The 22,385-nt window shown below is 38.1% G+C and overlaps 1 protein-coding gene across 4 annotated transcripts in view; it reads left to right on the top strand.

Moving 5' to 3' along the window:
* The window catches only part of ZFYVE27 (zinc finger FYVE-type containing 27), a 346,652-nt gene that overhangs the window by 250,913 nt on the left and 73,354 nt on the right, over positions 1-22,385 (top strand). For all 4 annotated transcript variants that reach the window (XM_053692545.1, XM_053692546.1, XM_053692547.1 and 1 more), the window contains one exon: positions 4,294-4,435. In XM_053692545.1, coding sequence (XP_053548520.1) covers positions 4,294-4,435 — 142 coding nt within the window. The remainder of the gene's footprint in view (positions 1-4,293; positions 4,436-22,385) is intronic.

Consider the following 22,385-nt stretch of genomic DNA (forward strand, 5'->3'; position numbering starts at 1 on the left):
AAGGTTAAGATTCCTAGGATTCTATCCTTCCTTCAAGAAGGATTGGAAAAAGGATTATCTGCAAGTTCCCTGAAGGGACAGATTTCTGCCTTGTCGGTATTACTTCAAAAAAAGCTGGCAGCTGTGCCAGATGTTCAAGCCTTTGTTCAGGCTCTGGTTAGAATCAAGCCTGTTTACAAACCTTTGACTCCTCCTTGGAGTCTCAATTTAGTTCTTTCAGTTCTTCAGGGGGTTCCGTTTGAACCCTTACATTCCGTTGATATTAAGTTATTATCTTGGAAAGTTTTGTTTTTAGTTGCGATTTCTTCTGCTAGAAGAGTCTCAGAATTATCTGCTCTGCAGTGTTCTCCTCCTTATCTGGTGTTCCATGCAGATAAGGTGGTTTTACGTACTAAACCTGGTTTTCTTCCAAAAGTTGTTTCTAACAAAAACATTAACCAGGAGATTATCGTACCTTCTCTGTGTCCAAAACCAGTTTCAAAGAAGGAACGTTTGTTGCACAATTTGGATGTTGTTCGCGCTCTAAAATTCTATTTAGATGCTACAAAGGATTTTAGACAAACATCTTCCTTGTTTGTTGTTTATTCAGGTAAAAGGAGAGGTCAAAAAGCAACTTCTACCTCTCTCTCTTTTTGGATTAAAAGCATCATCAGATTGGCTTACGAGACTGCCGGAAGGCAGCCTCCCGAAAGAATCACAGCTCATTCCACTAGGGCTGTGGCTTCCACATGGGCCTTCAAGAACGAGGCTTCTGTTGATCAGATATGTAGGGCAGCGACTTGGTCTTCACTGCACACTTTTACCAAATTTTACAAGTTTGATACTTTTGCTTCTTCTGAGGCTATTTTTGGGAGAAAGGTTTTGCAAGCCGTGGTGCCTTCCATTTAGGTGACCTGATTTGCTCCCTCCCTTCATCCGTGTCCTAAAGCTTTGGTATTGGTTCCCACAAGTAAGGATGACGCCGTGGACCGGACACACCTATGTTGGAGAAAACAGAATTTATGTTTACCTGATAAATTTCTTTCTCCAACGGTGTGTCCGGTCCACGGCCCGCCCTGGTTTTTTTAATCAGGTCTGATATTTTATTTTCTTTAACTACAGTCACCACGGTACCATATGGTTTCTCCTATGCAAATATTCCTCCTTAACGTCGGTCGAATGACTGGGGTAGGCGGAGCCTAGGAGGGATCATGTGACCAGCTTTGCTGGGCTCTTTGCCATTTCCTGTTGGGGAAGAGAATATCCCACAAGTAAGGATGACGCCGTGGACCGGACACACCGTTGGAGAAAGAAATTTATCAGGTAAACATAAATTCTGTTTTATATTATAGCTATTTTAGGATTTATAATTTTTTTACAGGTAACTTTGTATTTATTTTAACCAGGTACAATAGCTAAAATAGTTAAAATAATTACAAAATTACCTGTAAAATAAATCCTAACCTAAGTTACAATTAAACCTAACACTACACTATCAATAAATTAATTAAATACAATATCTACAAATAAATACAATGAAATAAACTAACTAAAGTACAAAAAATATAAAAGAACTAAGTTACAAAAAATAAAAAAATATTTACAAACATCAGAAAAATATTACAACAATTTTAAACTAATTACACCTACTCTAAGCCCCCTAATAAAATAACAAAGACCGCCAAAATAAAAGAATGCCCTACCCTATTCTAAATTACTAAAGTTCAAAGCTCTTTTACCTTACCAGCCCTGAACAGTAGCAGGAAGCATAACACTGGCATTTTGTGCTTGTGTGTCAAAGGTTTTCTTCTGCCTGCTGTCATTTGTTATGTGCACTACATTACACTTAGAGTAGAATACAGTTTCCTTAATGGTATCAGTGCAGTTGTACAGCTCTGCTCTGAGTAAAGAAATTGATCTCCGAATGTCTCAATTTCAGATTTTTGAGAACTGGTATACAATTAGATGTTGCAATACTGGTATCACTTTATCTAGCTCATCCATCAGATTATTAGTTTTTCAATAATTAATTAATTACTAAATGTGGTAAATAAGACTCTTGAGCAGAAACTGTTGACTTTTATATCACAAAATCAAGATAATGTATTTTTTTTTATTAAAGGGACAGTTTACTCCTGAATTTTTTTTTTGTTTAAAAAGATAGATAATCCCTTTATTACCCATTCCCCAGTTTTGCATAACCAACATGGTTATATTAATACACTTTTTACCTTATATCTAAGCCTCTGCAAACTGCCCCCATATTTAAGTTCTTTTGACAGACTTGCATTTTAGACTATCAGTACTGACTCTTAAATAACTCCATGGGAGTGAGCACAATGTTATTTGTATGCCACACGTGAACCAGCACTGTCTAACTGTGAAAAACTGTCAAAATGCACTGAATTAAGAGGCGGCCTTCATGGGCTTAGAAATAGAAAGAAAGATTGTAGGGTATCCCCTTCCTACATACACAATTGGTTTCTTCAGGCATTCATTTTTTTTTTTTTTCAATCTGTGTAGCAAATTATCTCTTCTCATCGTTTCAAAAGACAAAGAAAGGTTTTGATCATCATCTTTCTCAGTACAGCATTTTACTGTAAAGGTCCAGGCATAATCATAGCTGCGTCAGGGATTCCTGCAGCCTAGTTTAAGAATTTGCTATTAACCCCTTAGTGATCAGATCATTTTTCAATTTTCTTACAGTTAGGGACCAGGGCTATTTTTACATTTCTGCTGTGTTTGTGTTTAGCTGTAATTTTCCTATTACTCATTTACTGTACCCACACGTATTATATACAGTTTTTCTCACCATTAAATGGACTTTCAAAAGATAAAATTATTTTCATCATATCATATAATTTACTATAAAAAAAATATAAAATATGATGAAAAAATGGAAAAAAACACACTTTTTCTAACTTTGACCCCCAAAATCTTTACGCATCTACAACCACCAAAAAACGCCCATGCTAAATAGTTTATAAATTTTGTCCTGAGTTTATAAATACCCAATGTTTACATGTTCTTTGCTTTTTTTGCAAGTTATAGGGCAATAAGTACAAGTAGCACTTTGCTAAATGCCACTGCGCACCACACTTGTAGTATACCCAGCAGTAAAGGGGTTAATTAGGTTGCTTGTAGGGTTAATTTTAGCGTTGGTGTAGAGATCAGCCACCCACCTGACACATCCCACCCCCTGATCCCTCCCTGACCACTTTGGCACAGGATTCGGAACTCCCTCCAGCGATGGGCCGCCCACACGCCTGGCATGTCCTTGGTCGTTAAAGGGACATTAAACCCCAAAATTTTCTTTCATAATTCAGGTAGAGAATACAATACAAATACAATTTTAAACAACTTTCCAATTTACTTCAATTATCTAATTTGCTTCATTCTTTAGATATGCTTTGTTGAAGAAATAGCAATGCACATGGGTGAGCCAATCACACAAGTCCTCTATGTGCAGCCACCAATTAGCAGCTACTGAGCCTATCTAGATATGCTTTTCTGCAAAGGATATCAAGAGAATGAAGACAATTTGATTATAGAAGTAAATTAGAAAGTTGTTAAAAATCCCATGCTCTTTCTAAATCATTTAACTTCCTCCAATATATGAGAGCATGGCCTGTTGCCAACTATGCAGACGTAGTGACCAGGATTTTATTATTTTATTCTTTCGTGATTCAGATAGAGCATGCAATTTTAAGCAACTTTCTAATTTACTCCTATTATCAATTTTTCTTCGTTCTCTTGCTATCTTTATTTAAAAAATAAGGCATCTAAGCTAATTGTTTGTTTGGTTTAGGACTCTGGACAGCACTTGTTCATTGGTGGATTAATTTATCCACCAATCAGCAAGAACAACCCAGGTTGTTCACCAAAAATGGTCTGGCATCTAAACTTACATTCTTGCATTTCAAATAAAGATAGCAAGAGAATGAAGAAAATTTGATAATAGGAGTACATTGGAAAGTTGCTTAAAATTGCATGCTCTATCTGAATCGCGAAAGAAAAAATTTGGGTTCAGTGTCCCTTTAAAGGAAGATTTTTTTCCTGTTTATCCTTCATTCTAGTGTCAGGAAAGACAGAAAACATCTAAAACATGTTTTTAGCATATACAGTATTGCCAGCAATGTAATAAAATCACGGACTCTGTTTCATAAATTGTATTTGTTTGCTTAAAGGGTCATTATAATAAAAAAATTGCATGCTCTAATCCGCTAGAACATGTAAATTTAAGATGTATTTTTTTTAAATATAATGGCCCTTTAACTATGTCCCTTTTGTTTACTCATGCTTGCTGTTTCCTAGGAGGATGATGATGTGTCTCAGTGTCCTGTGGAATACGAAAATCTCCAGGATAATGGGTTCCTAAGTAAGAACGAGGTTATCAGAAGCAAAGTGTCCAAGCTGACTGAGAAGCTGCGTAAACGATATCCTGCCAATAACTTGGGTATGTACCTTTTTTGCTTCTTTACTGAATACTGACTGTAAACCATTGTGTATAACTAATGTAATGTAGGTCTTAGTTATAACAGATCATTGATAAAGGTTATTTTTTTCCTTGATACAATTAAAGGGACATTAAACACATTGAGATGGTAATATAAAATGATACATTATATACAGGTGGCCCTTGGTTTACGTTGGTTCAATTTGCGCCGTTTCAGAATAACACGTTTTTTTCAGTCATGTGACTGCTATTGAAAAGCATTGAAAAGCAGTGCACTAATTAAAATAGCCAGTAGGTGGAGCTGTCTGCTTGTGTTGCAGCAAAGTTATGCAAGCTTAGCAGACTGAAATTCTGTATACACAGAACAGACCTTAGCTATCGAGCCACTTTCAAAGCAACAAGATCTAGCAGCCACTTCCCTATTATCTTCCTGTCCAGCTGCTTGAGGTGAGGGTGCCTAACTGCTTAATCAGTCCAGATTGAAATGCATAGAATAGGTGCAGACCCAATATTATCTAACATGCTAACAATGCAGAGAACTGATTGCAGAAAAATGCAAGTAAAAAAACGTTTTTGTTCATTAAACTTAGTTTGATGATACAGTCTGTTGTGCGATTATTTAATTAGGTTTATAATGCTGTTTAGCATTTAAAGTCTTCATTTCAAAGCTTTAAAAATAATGTAATTAGGTATTACTTATGTCAATTTTGAGAGGGGCCTGGAACCTAACTCCCTCACTTCCCATTGACATACATTATAAACTTGGTTTCAATTTACAACAGTTTTCGATTTACAACCATTCCTTCTGTAACCTAACCCTGGCGTAAACTGAGGGCTACCTGTATATATAAATAAAACTGCAATAATCTTCATTATTTATTATGTTCCCTTTTCCTGTAATTCCATTCTTAAATTGTGAGCTTTTCAGTTCCTGTTAGAGAAGGAAGTGCAGGACACTGTTATATTCCACACAGCCATTGGCTACACACTCTAGTGACCTATTTATAACTGCTCCTAATTGGCCACAGCAGAGAGAGTAACCTTTGTTTTATAGCCACTAAAACTTTATACTTATTTTGTCAATATTTAAACAACTAATAAAACTTTAAAAAAATACATCTACATGTTATTCTAAGACTAATCTTTTCTTTGAATGCAGCATCATTCTATCCAGTTTTTACACAGTGTTTAATGTCTCTTTAAGACCTCATGTAACTGAATGCATCTGCTTTTTTTTCCACATGCCTGATTTTTTTTTGCAAAATTGTGGATATACTTCCTGCACCCATATGTCTAAATTAAATTGCATTATTTTTTTCTATAATTGTTTAATTCTTAAAGGGACATAGGCTAAATGACATGAAATCACTGCATCTTGTTACATAACTTTTCTATAGATAACAATATTTTCAGTATAGATGGCGATTTTAACAGGCAAAATAGTTTTTGTTAAATTAAATCATAAAATAAAGGAAGAGGAGTCCTTATAAAAATGTTGATACACTCCAGCAGGTAAAATAGATCAAAGAAGCAGATAAAGTGGAGACAATTATACAGTAAAAGGTCCCTTTAATTGAGAGATATTTCTTCTGCTCTTTTATCATTGTATATAAAATATCTAGGTAGAATATGCATATGTGCAACATACATACCCCCCATCTCCAGACATATGAAACGCTATGGGCCAGATTACCAATGGAGCGCTATTTTGTGCTTTCACTAGAGCGCTAATTTCGCTAGAAGTAAATGTTTTGTGTGCGTTGGGTTACGCTCGTATAACAAGTTGAAAGTAAAACGTTATTGTGCTCGCGCTAACCCGACACACTCTGCTTACTTCTAGCGCGATTAGAATATTGTGCACGCCATAATGTATTCCCCATAGAAGTCAATGTAGCAAAAAAGTGGAAAAGAAAACCTTACACCCTACTCGTGCGCTAGCCCAAACTTGCGTTCTCAAGGGCGCCAATCCGACATGAAGAGATCTCCATGCTAAAACCCTTTGCCTTTCTTTTTTTTTTTTCTAACACCTGAGACCTCAAATCTTTGAGCATTTATAACTTTTGTGTGCAATTTTTTTTTGTTCCAATAATTTTTATTAGATGATGTTATTATAAGTGTAACTGTACTTTGTAATGTATTTTTGATGTGTGTTTTGTGAAACTTTTTTGTTGAGTATGCGCTAACCGCACGAACGATAACTTGAATGGCGCTCAAGCAATCTCATTTACTTTCAATTTGTAACACGAGCGCAATTTAAGCTGCACGTTAACGATTGCGAAAACACGCACCGTATTGCTTGTGCGCAAACATTTGCGATCCACTCATAGTCTGGCCCTATACCAGCTAGCGATGCAATAGCAGTCTGTTATTTCTTTATGTTTCGTTATGGATTAGGAGTTAAATTTGGGATTATACTGCTAAAGAGAAACATGAGCCAGCTAGTGTACCCTCCTATGCTAGCTGGAGAAAGAATGTTAAATAAACACAAATTAAGCTGGTTTTATTAATATTAACTTTAACTGGGAATTAAAAGCAGCTTTTTACCATATAGCTAATCTCACCCCTTCCTGAATGTCATTCCCTGAACTTGTATTTGTGTGAGAATGTATATAATTGTGGCAGCACGGTAATGCAGACATAGTTTATGTCTGAACAAGGGTTCCATTCTAAGCACATATTTTAAAGCTTTATAACTCTCCAATTGCAATAATGAATAGGGATGACATTTACTATTTTTGTTGAATTTCCAGTCATTACAAGCCCTGAGAATTACAGAATTACAGATTTATTTTTTTTCTGTAATTTACTTAGAGATATTTGAACGGGAAACAAAAAACAGCTGAACAAATGTAATATTAAACAAACATGTTAGCACAATAATAAAATACTGTAATTAGAGCTTTTTATCAATTCCACAAATTCTTGTTCGTTAATGTGCTTAAAGGGACCAGTAAAGTCAAAATTAAACGTGTGTGATTCAGATAGAGCATGCCATTTTAAACAACGTTCCAATGTACTTTGTTTATCTAATCTGCTTTGTTCTCTTGGTATCCTTTGTTGAAGAGCATATCTAGGTAGGCTCAGGTACAGAGCTTTTAGTATAATGGATCCTGGCAGCAGATCAACCTAGAAGGACTAACTGTACCACCCGTTATTGCTGGGGAACCGACCACTAACACTTGTTAGACACAGGAAGCAAGTTGCACTTCAATGCTCCTTAAAAACACAAATTGTATTCAAACATGTTTGATAAGCTGACACTGGAGGGGAGACCGGTCATCTGATAGATGTACTTCCCTCCGCTGTCTGCTTTATAAACATGTTTAAAGGGATAGTAAAGTACAAATTAAACTATAATGATTCAGATCGGGCATGTCATTTTAAGCAACTTTCAAATTTATTTTTTTCCATCAAATTTGTTTTGTTCTCTTGCTATTTTCAGTTGAAAGCTAAACCTAGGTAGTCTCATATGCTAATTTCTAAGCCCTTGGAGGCCCCCCTCTTCTCTGAATTCATTTGACAGTTTTTCACCGCTAGAGGGCGTTAGTTCATATGTTTCATATAGATAACATTGTGCTCACGCACATTAAGTTATTTAAGAGTCAGCACTAATTACCTGAAATGCAGGCAGTCTGCAGAAGCTTAGATACTAGGTAATTACAGAGATAAGAGGTATATTTCTATAATTGTGTTGGTTATGCAGAACTGGGGTATGGTAAAAAATAAAGGGATTATCTATCTTTTTAAACAATAACATTTTTTGTGCTTACTATACTTTTAAATAAAATTTGTGCTTTTAAGGAGCGTTGGAGGGCAACTTGCTACATGTGTCTACTCAGGAACAGAACTGCACTACTGAGAGCTAATTGCTAATGGATGAACATCTTTGCCTCTTTTCATTGGCTCACCAGTAGCACATTGCTGCTCCTTCAACAAAGAATACCAAGAGACTGAAGCAAATTTGAAAACAGAAGTAATTTGGAAAGTTATTTAAAGTTATTTAAAATTGCATGTTCTATGTGAATAATGTACCAGGTGGATTACCAGTTGTGTCCTGCTCAGGACTGACTCTGCAGCGCAAGTGTAGCTATGTGTTTAACAGATTTCTGGGTTTAAACACACAGGTATAAAGAGACATTGGTTTAATAATAAAGTACTGTAATGAGTTTAAGCACTTTATCATTGCATTAACATGTCCTTTAACGCAATATTGCAATTCAAAGCGTTTTTATTTTTTTACTTTCTTTTTCAAGTGATTCAACATTTGGGCATCATTTCCCTTTAAACAGTAGGTATAATATATAATCTGGGCTCCATAAAACCACATGCCCTTTGGTAGAAATAGGTTGTCTCTGGGAATGTTTCTGATTAACCCCTCAAAAGGTGTATTTTAGATCTCATGGGAAGCTGTGGTTTTCAAAATAAGTTAGTTGTGTTACATGAGTGTGTAGATGGAAAGATGAGAGAGAGGAATATAGAAAACTACTGTGGTAGCGAGATAGATAGATGGAGAGAGAGAAGAGAGATAATTACATTATACTCAAGTTAAAACCCGTGAAATTGAAGTCAACATTTTCAGTAAGAAGAATTTGTAATAATGGGGTGCTACAGCAATTGAAATGAATATGATATTTATAATCCATGCAATACATTGTGTAGTCCATATGATCTTAATCCATGCAATACATTATATAGTCCATATGATCTTATTTCATGCAATACATTGTGTAGTCCATATGATCTTTTATTCATGCAATACATTGTTTAGTCCATATGATCATAATTCATACAATACATTGTATAGTTCATATGATCTTAATTCATGCAATACATTGTATAGTCCATGTGATCTTAATTCATACAATACATTGTGTAGTCCATATGATCCTAATTCATGCAATACATTGTGTAGTCCATATGATCTTTTATTCGTGCAATACATTGTTTAGTCCATATGATCCTAATTCATGCAATACATTGTATAGTCCATATGATCTTAATTCATGCAATACATTGTATAGTCCAAATGATCTTAATTCATGCAATACATTGTATAGTGCATATGATCTTAATTCATGCAATATATTGTGTACTCCATATGATCTTTTATTCATGCAATACATTGTTTAGTCCATATGATCCTAATTCATGCAATACATTGTATAGTCCATATGATCTTAATTCATCCAATACATTGTATAGTCCATATGATCTTAATTCATGCAATTCATTGTATAAGTCCATATGATCTTAATTCATGCAATACATTGTATAGTCCATATGATCTTAATTCATGCAATACATTGTATAGTCCATATGATCCTAATTCATGCAATACATTGTATAGTCCATATGATCCTAATTCATGCAATATATTGTATAGTAAATATGATCTTAATTCATGTAATACATTGTGTAGTCCATATGATCCTAATTCATGCAATACATTGTATAGTCCATATGATCCTAATTCATGCAATAGATTGTATAGTACATATGATCCTAATTAATGCAATACATTTTGTAGTCCATATGATCCTAATTCATGCAATACATTGTGTAGTCCATATGATCCTAATTCATGCAATACATTGTGTAGTCCATATGATCTTAATTCATGTAATACATTGTATAGTACATATGATCCTAATTCATGCAATACATTGTGTAGTCCATATGATCCTAATTCATGCAATACATTGTGTAGTCCATATGATCTTTTATTTATGCAATACATTGTATAGTCAATATGACTCACTATATAAACCCAGCCGCCCAGGGTCATAATATAATAATGTGATACAACCTTTACTAATAAACTGGCACTTATGGGCATTTTTAACCGAAAAAAATTATGTTACATTAAAAGCATAGCAAAATATTTCTGCACTATGCTTTATCAAATACAAATCACAAAGTTATAAAATTAAATCTTACCCTGGGCTGCAAATGTAAGCACACATTCCCAATAAACAAATAACGCCAATTATGTAGCTAATCAAGTGAATAATGCTAAAGTCAAAATTACATTTTAATATTTCAGAGAAAGCATGAATTGTTTAAAAATTGTTTCACTTCTATTATCAAAATGCACACTTTGAGGCACCAGCTCCTACTGAACATGTGCAGGACTTCACTGCATATATGTATATGCATACTGGGATTGGCTAATGACTGTCACATGATACAAGGGGCAGTGAAAATAGAAGTAACGTTGATATTTGTCAGGGGGGGGATCTACTATTCACTTGAAATTCAGACTATTATTGCATTGTCTTTTTATAATGCATTTGTTGATTATGCAAATATTCTGTATTTAATGGCCCTTTAAATCTGAAATATAGAAATATAGACGTAATATGCATGAATTCATTGCAATTATTATTAATATATATTAGTTTAAATTAATATTCCTTTTTTGAAAATAATTAAACGTTAACCAAATAATATTTTTATGTTACTTTATATTAGTATCTTGAATTTCATATATTTTACATTAATTCTCTTTTTTTCCCTGTAAATGTCTGGCATTGGATGCTTTACAGACTTAATATTACAATACTAGAATATGTATATTATTCATTTTAATTTAGGATTGCTGTTCATTTGTTTACTATATAAATTTATTGCATGATCTAAAAATAAAATGCTATCATTTTAGTTCAGTACCTGCTGATGCTATGCAGAACAATTTCTGGTCTTATGGCAGAAGTATAGATTCTAAAACATCCCTGAGTGGTATTTTGCTCTTCTGTATAGCCTTACATTTCTTTCTATAAGTTACAGTTGACTGCTTCCCCAGACTAGCCAGGAGTCATCTTTCCTTATAAAAAATTATGTTTATTCCATAAATCCCAATTTCAATAACTCTTTCATTCTAACTGTAATGCTCTTTTTTTAGTTGTCTTAACATATTGGGCTCGATTTATCAAACATATTCTCCTTAATTTGCGCCTTAATTCACGCCGTCGTAATATATCTCCTATTTATCAATAAGAAATACTCCGAAAAATGTGCAAATACGGCTGCAAAATTATCGCCCTTCAATGTCCCTCGCCTAGGCGCACATTTGCGCAAAATAAAGCTTTAAAACGCCCTTTTCAGGGTGTATATTCAAGAATACGACCTATTTCTCTCCAAAATAGATATTTATCATTATTTTGCGCCATTGGAGAGCCTAAAGTTCTCCTCCTAATACGACTACTAATGTTCTCCATGAAGAGATAGGAGAATATCTAATTTACTCCATATTTTCAGCGCAAGAAGATGGATTATTTCCTGATTTTGTCTGCAATTTCTTTAGCAAGGGGCCATGAAAATCGACGAAATGAAAAAAAATAATAAAAAAACCTATATTAATGCTGAGGGGGGAGGTGGATATAAATATAAGAGTTGGGTTAGATCAAAGGGTTGGGTTATATCTTTGAAATACATAAACTCATGTTTAGATAAGTAGTTCAAAAGTTAATACAAAGATATAATTTGTAATACAATTTGGAATGAGATCTTGATCTGCTTTCTTAAATAATATAAACATTGATACAACAAATAATAAAGTAGATATCAAAAAATTGTGTTATTTTCAACATTAAATTTTAATCTTACCATTTAACTTCTATCCCTTCAAAGATTTATATGTGAGAGAATGTGATAATATGATCACAATTATTATATTCAAATTTTTAAAACATTGTTAGCGATTATCGGAAATATAAATAAATTTTGTGTTTATTGAAAAGCACACATCGAATTTGTAACATTGATAACTGAACAATACAAATTAAAAAGTAATCAATGAGAATTCACATTTATTTCTCATATGCGCTTTAATTTAACACATTTTTAATAATAAATATGGCGCAAATATATGAATAACGGCGAGATTTATCAATATCACGCCACATCTCGCCTTTGGAAAGTAACGTAGAAATACGACCCCTTTTATGATAAATAATGGCGCACATGTGCGCCTATCCGATAGCGATATGCAGAGTACTTGACGGAGAACGGAACGGCGATCTTGAACAAAATTTGATAAATCGAGCCCATTATGTCTGATAATACATAAAGATATAATAAATGTAATGATTATTTCTGGATTAATACAAGCGAGTCTTCCAAGTTAGCTTAGCTGCTAATATGATCTGGCCATACTCAAGAGTTCTTACTAAAGGCCTTATGGTCAAAAATCAGATGTGGAGAAAAATCCTGTAAAGTCGTTTTGTTTTTTTGTTAGCATTATATCGTTATATAGGTTTACTAGTCCTAAAGCCTGTGTACATGGGCCATTTTCTGCAGTGCAACGGTCCCAGCCGCCCGGCCACACCACTGCCAAGTCTGCTCCTGCCCGGCCACACTCTTGTCACGACCGCTCCCGTCTGGCCATGCCTTTTCCGTCTGGCCACGCCCCAGGCCCACCCTCTCCCGTCAACCCTCTCTGCTGTCTGATCCTCACTGACTGAGCCTTCGTTACGGCCAGGTATGTTTGTCCTCGTGCAGTCTCTACTGCGCATGACCGCTTCAGACAAACATACCTGGCCTTTTATTATATAGTATATCCTTCACACTCTGGACCATGCATAGCTAAAATTTGCTATTCTAAAATGATTTAAGGGACTTTGCAGTACTGACAAGACTTCTCTGATCATCTCAACGGAGAGGAGAGCTTTATATCATAAGACTCAAAGTCCTTACTAAGTGACCACAATGCTTAAGTAGAGAACGGTTTCTCTTAAAGGGACAGTCAACACTAAAATTGTTATTGTTTAAAAATATAGATAATGCCTTTACTACCCATTCCCCAGCTTTGCACAACCAACATTGTTATATTAATATACTTTATAATATTTAAACCTCTAAATGTCTGCCTGTTTCTAAGCCAATACAGACAGACTTATCACATGCTTTTTTTATTTGCTTTTTACAACAAGAGGCTGCTTGTTCATGTGGGCCATATAGATAGCATTGTGCTCACACCCGTGGAGTTATTAAAGAGTCAACACAGAACAGCACTAATTGGCTAAAATGCAAGTCAATAGATAATAAATAAAAAGTCATGTGATCAGGGGGCTGTCAGAAGATGTTTAGATACAAGATAATCACAGAGGTAAAAAGTATATTAATATAACCATGTTTTCCGTGCAAAATGGGAAAATGGATAATAAAAGGGTCCCTTTAATCAGAACTCCATGTCCTTAGAGGAAGCTGGTTAAAGTTATTGAACTGGAATATGGAAGACTTCAGAATTTTCATTTTTCATGTGCAAGTGTGTTGTTACATGTTGCCGTAACAACAAAGGAGAAGAGTTTTGGCAATATGGTGTCTGTCAATGTAGGTTTCCTAACTATACTATATATAACTAACTATACTCATGACCTTCAAAAATCAAATGGGGCATTTAAATATTTAATTATATTGGTTAATATAGGTAGGTTATATCAAATTCAGGGAGAAACACAGTGAATAATTGTCCTTTTCCTTTAAGTCATCCGATTAATTTAAATGGACACTGAACCCAATTTTTTTCTTTCTTTCCTAAGATATGGTGAATCCATGGAATCATCAATTACTAGTGGGAATATCACTCCTGGCCAGCAGGAGGAGGTAAAGAGCACTACAGCAAAGCTGCTATATATGTCACTTCCCTTACCCATAATCCCCAGTCATTCTCTTTGCCTGCGGTGCAGGTGGAGGTGAAGTTTTGGTGTCTGATCTACAATCAATATTTTTTTATTTTAAAAGCAGAGTAGGTTTGCTCTGATCTTTCTAAAAGGTATCCTCTTTGAGAGGATGGCATCCTCCCAAACCAGGTGAGCTGTCCTACTGCCGGACAGATAAATGTTAAGGTAAGTGCCAGTTTTATTTTTCTATCTAAGCAGGGAAAAATTTGGCACTTATTCAGCTGAAACGCTGCAGGGGGACGTTTATTATTATTCCTGTCAGGGTACAGGTTTTTATGGCAGTTTTTGCAGGCACTGTTAGTGTGAGTAGTTATCATTAGCTAAGGTGGATGCTGTTCAGGAGCCTCCTGTTTCAGATGTGCCGCAGCTGTCTCCTCAAGCGTCCCAATCCTATTCATCTGCACATGCAGTGCCCTGCGTTAACTCTCATGCTCCGTCTGGGGTTACTTTGCAAGATATTGCTCCCAGGTATTCTCTGCGGTATCTGAGGCGTTGTCTGCTTTTCCCATGCTGCAGGGAAAATACAAAAGGAATTTTAAAGAAACAGTAACTAATGTTTCTGATCCTAAAGTGGTTAATCAAAGTATTTCTCTTGTTAAGTGTGTTCAGTCCACGGGTCATCCATTACTTATGGGATATATTCTCCTTCCCAACAGGAAGTTGCAAGAGGATCACCCAAGCAGAGCTGCTATATAGCTCCTCCCCTCACATGTCATATCCAGTCATTCTCTTGCAACCCTCAACAAAGAAGGAGGTCGTGAGAGGAGCTGGAGTTTTTACTTAACTATTCTTCAATCAAAAGTTTGTTATTTTAAATAGCACCGGAGTGTGCTGTTTTCCTATCTCAGGCAGTATTTGGAAGAAGAAACTGCCTGCGTTTTTTTTCTATGATCTTAGCAGGCGTAACTAAGATCCACTGGCTGTTCTCGACATTCTGAGGAGTGGGGTAACTTCAGAAACTGGGAATAGCATGCGGGGTCCTCCGCAAATGAGGTATGTGCAGTACATTATTTTCTGGGAATGGAATTGACTAAGAAAATACTGCTGTTACCGTATGATGTAAGTACAGCCTTAAATGCAGTAGTGGCAACTGGTATCAGGCTGATAAATGTATGCGCAGTCAAGTTATTTTCTAGGGACTAGAATTTGACTGAGAAAATACTGTTAAAACTGAAATAATACTTAAGCCTTATCTGCAGTGGTAGCGACTGGTAGCAGGCTTAGTGATAACTTTGCATGACATTGGAAAATGTTATTTTTTAATAAAACGTTTACTGGCATGTTATTCGTTTTTGTGAGGTACTTTGGTGATAAATCTCTTTGGGCATGATTTTTTTCCACATGGCTGACATATATTTTCTGCATGGAAACCGTTATATCAGGGCTCCCACTGTTGTGATAGGAGTGGGAGGGACCTTGTTTTAGTGCCTTGTTGCGCAGTTATAATTCTAGCACAGTCTTCCTGCTTCTTCCTCCTTGATCCAGGACGTCTCTAGAGAGCTCAGGGGTCTGCAAAATTCATTTGAGGGAGGTAATCAGTCACAGCAGATCTGTGACAGTGTGCTTGACTGTGATTAAAAGCGTTAAATCTTAATTGATATCCGTTTTGGGTATTGAGGGGTTAATCATCCTTTTGCTAATGGGTGCAATCCTCTGCTAATATTACACTTCTTGTTAAGAATTGTTTAATTATATCTGTATTTTTGAAGCGCTGCAGCGTTTTTTATATTGCTTGTAAACTTATTGAAAGTGATTTCCAAGCTTGCTAGTTTCATTGCTAAGTCTGTTTAAACATGTCTGATTCAGAGGAAACTGTTTGTTCATAATGTTCAAAAGCCAATGTGGAGCCCAATAGAACGATGTGTACCAATTGTATTGATATTGCTTTGAATAAAAGTCAATCTGTACCGATAGAGAAACTATCACCAGACAACGAGGGGGAAGTTATGCCGCCTAACTCTCCTCACGTGTCAGTACCTGCGTCTCCCGCTCGGGAGATGCGTAGGATTGAGACGCCAAGTACATCTAGGCCCTTACAAATCACTTTACATGATATGGCTAATGTTATGAAAGAAGTTTTATATAATATGCCCGAATTGAGGGGCAAGCGCGATAGCTCTGGGTTAAGGACAGAGCGCGCTGATGACACGAGAGCCATGTCTGATACTGCGTCACAATTTGCAGAACATGAGGACGGTGAGCTTCATTCTGTCGGTGACGGTTCTGATCCGGGGAGACCGGATTCAGAAATTTCAAATTTTAAATTTAAGCTTGAGAACCTCCGTGTGTTACTAGGGGAGGTATTAGCGGCTCTGAATGATTGCGACACGGTGGCAATCCCAGAGAAGTTGTGTAGGTTGGATAGATACTATGCGGTAGCGGTGTGTACTGACGTCTTTCCTATACCAAAAAGACTTACAGAAATTATTAGTAAGGAATGGGATAGACCCGGTGTGCCTTTTTCCCCTCCCCCGATATTCAGAAAAATGTTTCCTATAGACGCCACCACACGAGACTTATGGCAGACGGTCCCTAAGGTGGAGGGAGCAGTTTCTACTTTAGCCAAGCGTACCACTATCCCGGTGGAGGATAGCTGTGCTTTCTCAGATCCAATGGATAAAAAGTTAGAGGGTTATCTTAAGAAAATGTTTGTTCAACAGGGTTTTATTTTGCAGCCTCTTGCATGCATTGCGCCTGTCACGGCTGCAGCGGCATTCTGGTTTGAGTCTCTGGAAGAGGCGATTCGCACAGAGCCATTGGATGAGGCTTTGATCAAAGTTAGAACCCTTAAGCAAGCTAATGCGTTTGTTTCAGATGCCGTAGTACATCTAACCAAACTTACGGCTAAAAATTCCGGATTCGCCATACAGGCGCGCAGAGCGCTCTGGCTTAAATCCTGGTCAGCGGATGTAACTTCCAAGTCTAAGCTACTTAACATTCCTTTCAAAGGGCAGACCTTATTCGGGCCCGGCTTGAAGGAAATTATTGCTGACATTACAGGAGGTAAGGGCCACGCCCTTCCTCAGGACAGGGCCAAACCAAAGGCCAAACAGTCTAATTTTCGTGCCTTTCGTAACTTCAAGGCAGGAGCAGCATCAGCTTCCTCCGCTCCAAAACAGGAAGGAACTACTGCTCGTTACAGACAGGGTTGGAAAGGCAACCAGTCATGGAACAAGGGCAAGCAGGCCAGAAAGCCTACTTCCGCCCCTAAGACAGCATGAAGACAGGGCCCCCTATCCGGAGACAGATTTAGTGGGGGGCAGACTTTCTCTCTTCTCCCAGGCTTGGGCAAGAGATGTGCAGGATCCCTGGATTTCAAAACCTCTCCTTCACAAGGGAGGTTCCATCTTTCGAGGTTATCAACAAACCTAGTAAAGAGAGAGGCATTTCTACAATGTGTACAAGACCTCTTAATCATGGGAGTGATCCACTCAGTTCCGCGATCGGAACAGGGACAAGGATTTTACTCAAATCTATTTGTGGTTCCCAAAAAAGAGGGAACCTTCAGACCAATCTTGGACTTAAAGATCTTAAACAAATTCCTAAGGGTACCATCGTTCAAGATGGAAACCATTCGAACCATCCTACCCATGATCCAAGAGGGTCAATATATGACCACGGTGGACTTAAAGGATGCTTACCTTCACATACCGATTCACAAAGATCATTATCGGTACCTAAGGTTTGCCTTTCTAGACAGGCATTACCAGTTTGTGGCTCTTCCCTTCGGGTTAGCCACGGCCCCGAGAATTTTTACGAAGGTTCTGGGCTCACTTCTGGCGGTACTAAGACCACGAGGCATAGCGGTGGCTCCGTACCTAGACGACATTCTGATACCAGCGTCAAGTTTTCAGAATGCAAAGTCTCATACAGAGATAGTTCTTGCATTTCTGAGGTCGCATGGGTGGAAAGTGAACGTGGAAAAGAGTTCTCTGTTACCACTCACAAGGGTTCCTTTTCTAGGGACTCTTATAGATTCTGTAGAGATGAAGATTTACCTGACTGAGTCCAGGTTATCAAAGATTCTCAATGCTTGCCGTGTCCTTCATTCCATTCCAAGCCCATCAGTAGCTCAGTGCATGGAGGTAATCGGCTTAATGGTCGCGGCAATGGACATAGTGCCATTTGCGCGCCTGCATCTCAGACCGCTGCAACTATGCATGCTCAGTCAATGGAACGGGATTACTCAGATCTGTCCCCTTTGCTAAATCTGGACCAGGAGACCAGAGATTCTCTTCTCTGGTGGTTGTCACCGGTTCGTCTGTCCAAAGGAATGACCTTTCGCAGACCAGATTGGACGATTGTGACAACGGATGCCAGGCTTCTAGGCTGGGGAGCAGTCTGGAATTCCCTGAAGGCTCAGGGTTCGTGGACTCAGGAGGAGAAACTCCTTCCAATAAACATTCTAGAATTAAGAGCAATATTCAATGCTCTTCTAGCTTGGCCTCAGTTGGCAAGACTGAGGTTCATCAGATTTCAGTCGGACAATATCACGACTGTGGCTTACATCAATCATCAAGGGGGAACCAGGAGTTCCCTAGCGATGTTGGAAGTCTCGAAGATAATTCGCTGGGCAGAGTCTCACTCTTGCCACCTGTCAGCGATTTACATCCCAGGCGTAGAGAACTGGGAGGCGGATTTCCTAAGTCGCCAGACTTTTCATCCGGGAGAGTGGGAACTTCACCCGGAGGTATTTGCTCAACTGATTCGTCGTTGGGGCAAACCGGATCTGGATCTCATGGCATCTCGCCAGAACGCGAAGCTTCCTTGTTACGGATCCAGGTCCAGGGACCCGGGAGCGGTGCTGGTAGATGCATTAGCAGCCCCTTGGGTTTTCAACATAGCTTATGTGTTTCCACCATTTCCGTTGCTACCTCGACTGATTGCCAGGATCAAACAGGAGAGGGCATCGGTAATTCTGATAGCGCCTGCGTGGCCACGCAGGACCTGGTATGCAGACCTAGTGGACATGTCGTCCTGTCCACCATGGTCTCTTCCTCTGAGGCAGAACCTTCTAATTCAGGGTCCTTTCAACCATCCAAACCTAATTTCTCTGAGGCTGACTGCCTGGAAATTGAACGCTTGATTCTATCTAAGCGGGGGTTTTCGGATTCGGTTATTGATACATTAATACAGGCTCGGAAACCTGTGACCAGAAAAATTTACCATAAGATATGGCGTAAATATTTATATTGGTGCGAATCCAAGAGTTACTCATGGAGTAAGGTTAGGATTCCTAGGATATTGGCTTTTCTACAAGAGGGTTTAGAAAAAGGTTTGTCCGCTAGTTCGCTAAAGGGACAGATTTCAGCTCTGTCTATTCTTTTACACAAACGTCTGGCAGAGAATCCAGACGTCCAGGCCTTTTGTCAGGCTTTGGCTAGAATTAAGCCTGTGTTTAAAGCTGTTGCTCCTCCGTGGAGCTTAAACTTGGTTCTTAAAGTTCTTCAGGGTGTTCCGTTTGAACCCCTTCATTCCATTGATATTAAGCTTTTATCTTGGAAAGTTTTGTTTTTGATGGCTATTTCCTCGGCTCGAAGAGTCTCTGAGTTATCTGCCTTACATTGTGATTATCCTTATCTGATCTTTCATTCAGACAAGGTAGTACTGCGTACTAAACCTGGGTTTTTACCTAAGGTTGTTTCTAACAGGAATATCAATCAAGAGATTGTTGTTCCATCATTATGTCCTAATCCTTCTTCAAAGAAGGAACGTCTTTTGCATAATCTAGACGTGGTCCGTTCTCTGAAGTTCTACTTACAGGCAACTAAAGATTTTAGACAAACTTCTTCTCTGTTTGTCGTTTACTCTGGACAGAGGAGAGGTCAAAAGGCTTCGGCTACCTCTCTCTCTTTTTGGCTCCGTAGCATTATACGTTTAGCCTATGAGACTGCTGGACAGCAGCCTCCTGAAAGAATTACAGCTCATTCCACTAGAGCTGTGGCTTCCACCTGGGCCTTTAAGAATGAGGCCTCTGTTGAACAGATTTGCAAGGCTGCAACTTGGTCTTCACTTCATACTTTTTCCAAATTTTCCAAATTTGACACTTTCGCTTCTTCGGAGGCTGGTTTTGGGAGAAAGGTTCTACAGGAAGTGGTTCCTTCTGTTTAATGTTCCTGCCTTGTCCCTCCCATCATCCGTGTACTTAGCTTTGGTATAGGTATCCCATAAGTAATGGATGACCCGTGGACTGAACACACTTAACAAGAGAAAACATAATTTATGCTTACCTGATACATTTATTTCTCTTGTAGTGTGTTCAGTCCATGGCCCTCCCTGTCTTTTTAAGGCAGGTTCTAAATTTTAAAATTATAACTCCAGTCACCACTGCACCTTATAGTTTCTCCTTTCTCATCTTGTTTCGGTCGAATGACTGGATATGACATGTGAGGGGAGGAGCTATATAGCAGCTCTGCTTGGGTGATCCTCTTGCAACTTCCTGTTGGGAAGGAGAATATATCCCATAAGTAATGGATGACCCGTGGACTGAACACACTACAAGAGAAATAAATTTATCAGGTAAGCATAAATTATGTTTTCCTCTCAGAATTCTGAGGATGAAGATTCTTCGGGTGCATCTGAGGGTGAAATCTCGGATTCAGGCAGTATAATTCCCTCTGCTGATGCTGAAGTTGTGTCCCTCAGATTTAAGCTGGAACACCTCCGCTTGTTGCTTAAGGTGGTTTTGGCTACCTTGGATGACTCCGACTACTACTAATATCGTTGTTAACCCTAAGAAGTCTAGTAAGCTGAACAAGTATTTTGATGTTCCCTCAGCGGTGGAGGTATTTCCGGTTCCAGACCGTGCTTCTGAGAATATTGCACGGGAGTGGGAGAGACCTGGTATTCCTTTTTCTCCGTCTCCTATTTTTAAGAAAATGTTTCCTATAGCTGACTCTATTAACGTCACGGTTCCTAAGGTGGAAGGAGCTATTTCCACTTTGGCTAAGAGGACCACTTTTCCCATTGAGGATAGTTGTTCCTTTAAGGATCCAATGGATAAGAAATTGGAGGCATTATTAAAGAAAATGTATGTCCACCAAGGTTTTCAATGGAAGCCTGCAGTGTGTATTGCTACTGTTACCAGCGCTTCAGCTTACTGGTTTGATGCCTTGTTGATTCTATTCAGACAGATACTCATCTTGAGGAGATTCAGGACAGGATTAAGGCTCTTAAGTTAGCCAATTCTTTTATTATGGATGCTTCCTTACAGGTCATAAAACTAAGAGCAAAAATGTCTGATTTTGCGGTTCTAGTTTGCAGAGCCCTTTGGTTAAAATCTTGGTCTGCGGATGTTTCTTCTAAATCTAAGTTATTAGCTATTCCCTACAAGGGTAAGATCTTGTTTGGGCCTGGTTTGGCTGAAATTATTTCAGATATCACAGGAGGAAAGGAATCTTTTCTTCTTCAGGATAAGAAGAATAAGCAGAAAGGGTGTCAGAGTAATTTTCGTTCCTTTCGTAACTTTAGAGGTAAACCCTCTGTTTCCTCTTCCAAGCAGGAACTATCCAAGTCTTCCTGGAAGTCTGGTCAGTCTTGGAACAAGGGGAAACAGTCTAAGAAACCTACGGCTGACTCCAAGTCAGCATGAAGGGTCAGCCCCCAATCCAGGAACGGATCTAGTAGGGGGCAGGCTTTCTCAATTTGCTCAGGCTTGGATACAAGATTTCCCAGACCTGTGGGCCGTCGAAATTGTATCTCAGGGGTACAAGATAGAATTCAAGATGTTTCCTCCCAGCGGCAGGTTTCTTCTCTCAAGATTATCTGTAGACCAGATAAAGAGAGAGGTGTTCTTAAATTGTCAAGGATCTTTTTGCCCTGGGAGTTATAGTTCCAGTTCCTCCGCAGGAACAGGGTCTGGGATTTTATTCAAATCTGTTTATGGTTCCCAAGAAAGAGGGGACTTTCAGACCTATTTTAGACCTAAAGTGTTTAAGCAAGTTCCTCAGAGTACCGTCCTTCAAGATGGAGACTATACGTTCCATTCTTCCTTCGGTTCAAGAGGGTCAGTTTAACAACCATAGACTTAAAGGATGTGTACCTTCATGTTCCCATTCACCGGGATCATCACAAGTTTCTAAGGTTTGCTTTCTTTAACAATCATTTTCAGTTTGTGGCTCTTCAATGCGGCCTTGCCACAGCTCCCAGAATTTTCTCAAAGAGCTCCCACAGTTGGAAGGTAAATCTAGGAAAGAGTTCTCTGATTCCAGCCACAAGAGTAGTGTTTTTAGGGACCATAATAGACTCCCTACTAATGAAGATATTTCTGA

This window comes from Bombina bombina, chromosome 9, assembly GCF_027579735.1.
Source record: "Bombina bombina isolate aBomBom1 chromosome 9, aBomBom1.pri, whole genome shotgun sequence".
Classification (NCBI taxonomy): Eukaryota; Metazoa; Chordata; class Amphibia; order Anura; family Bombinatoridae; genus Bombina; species Bombina bombina.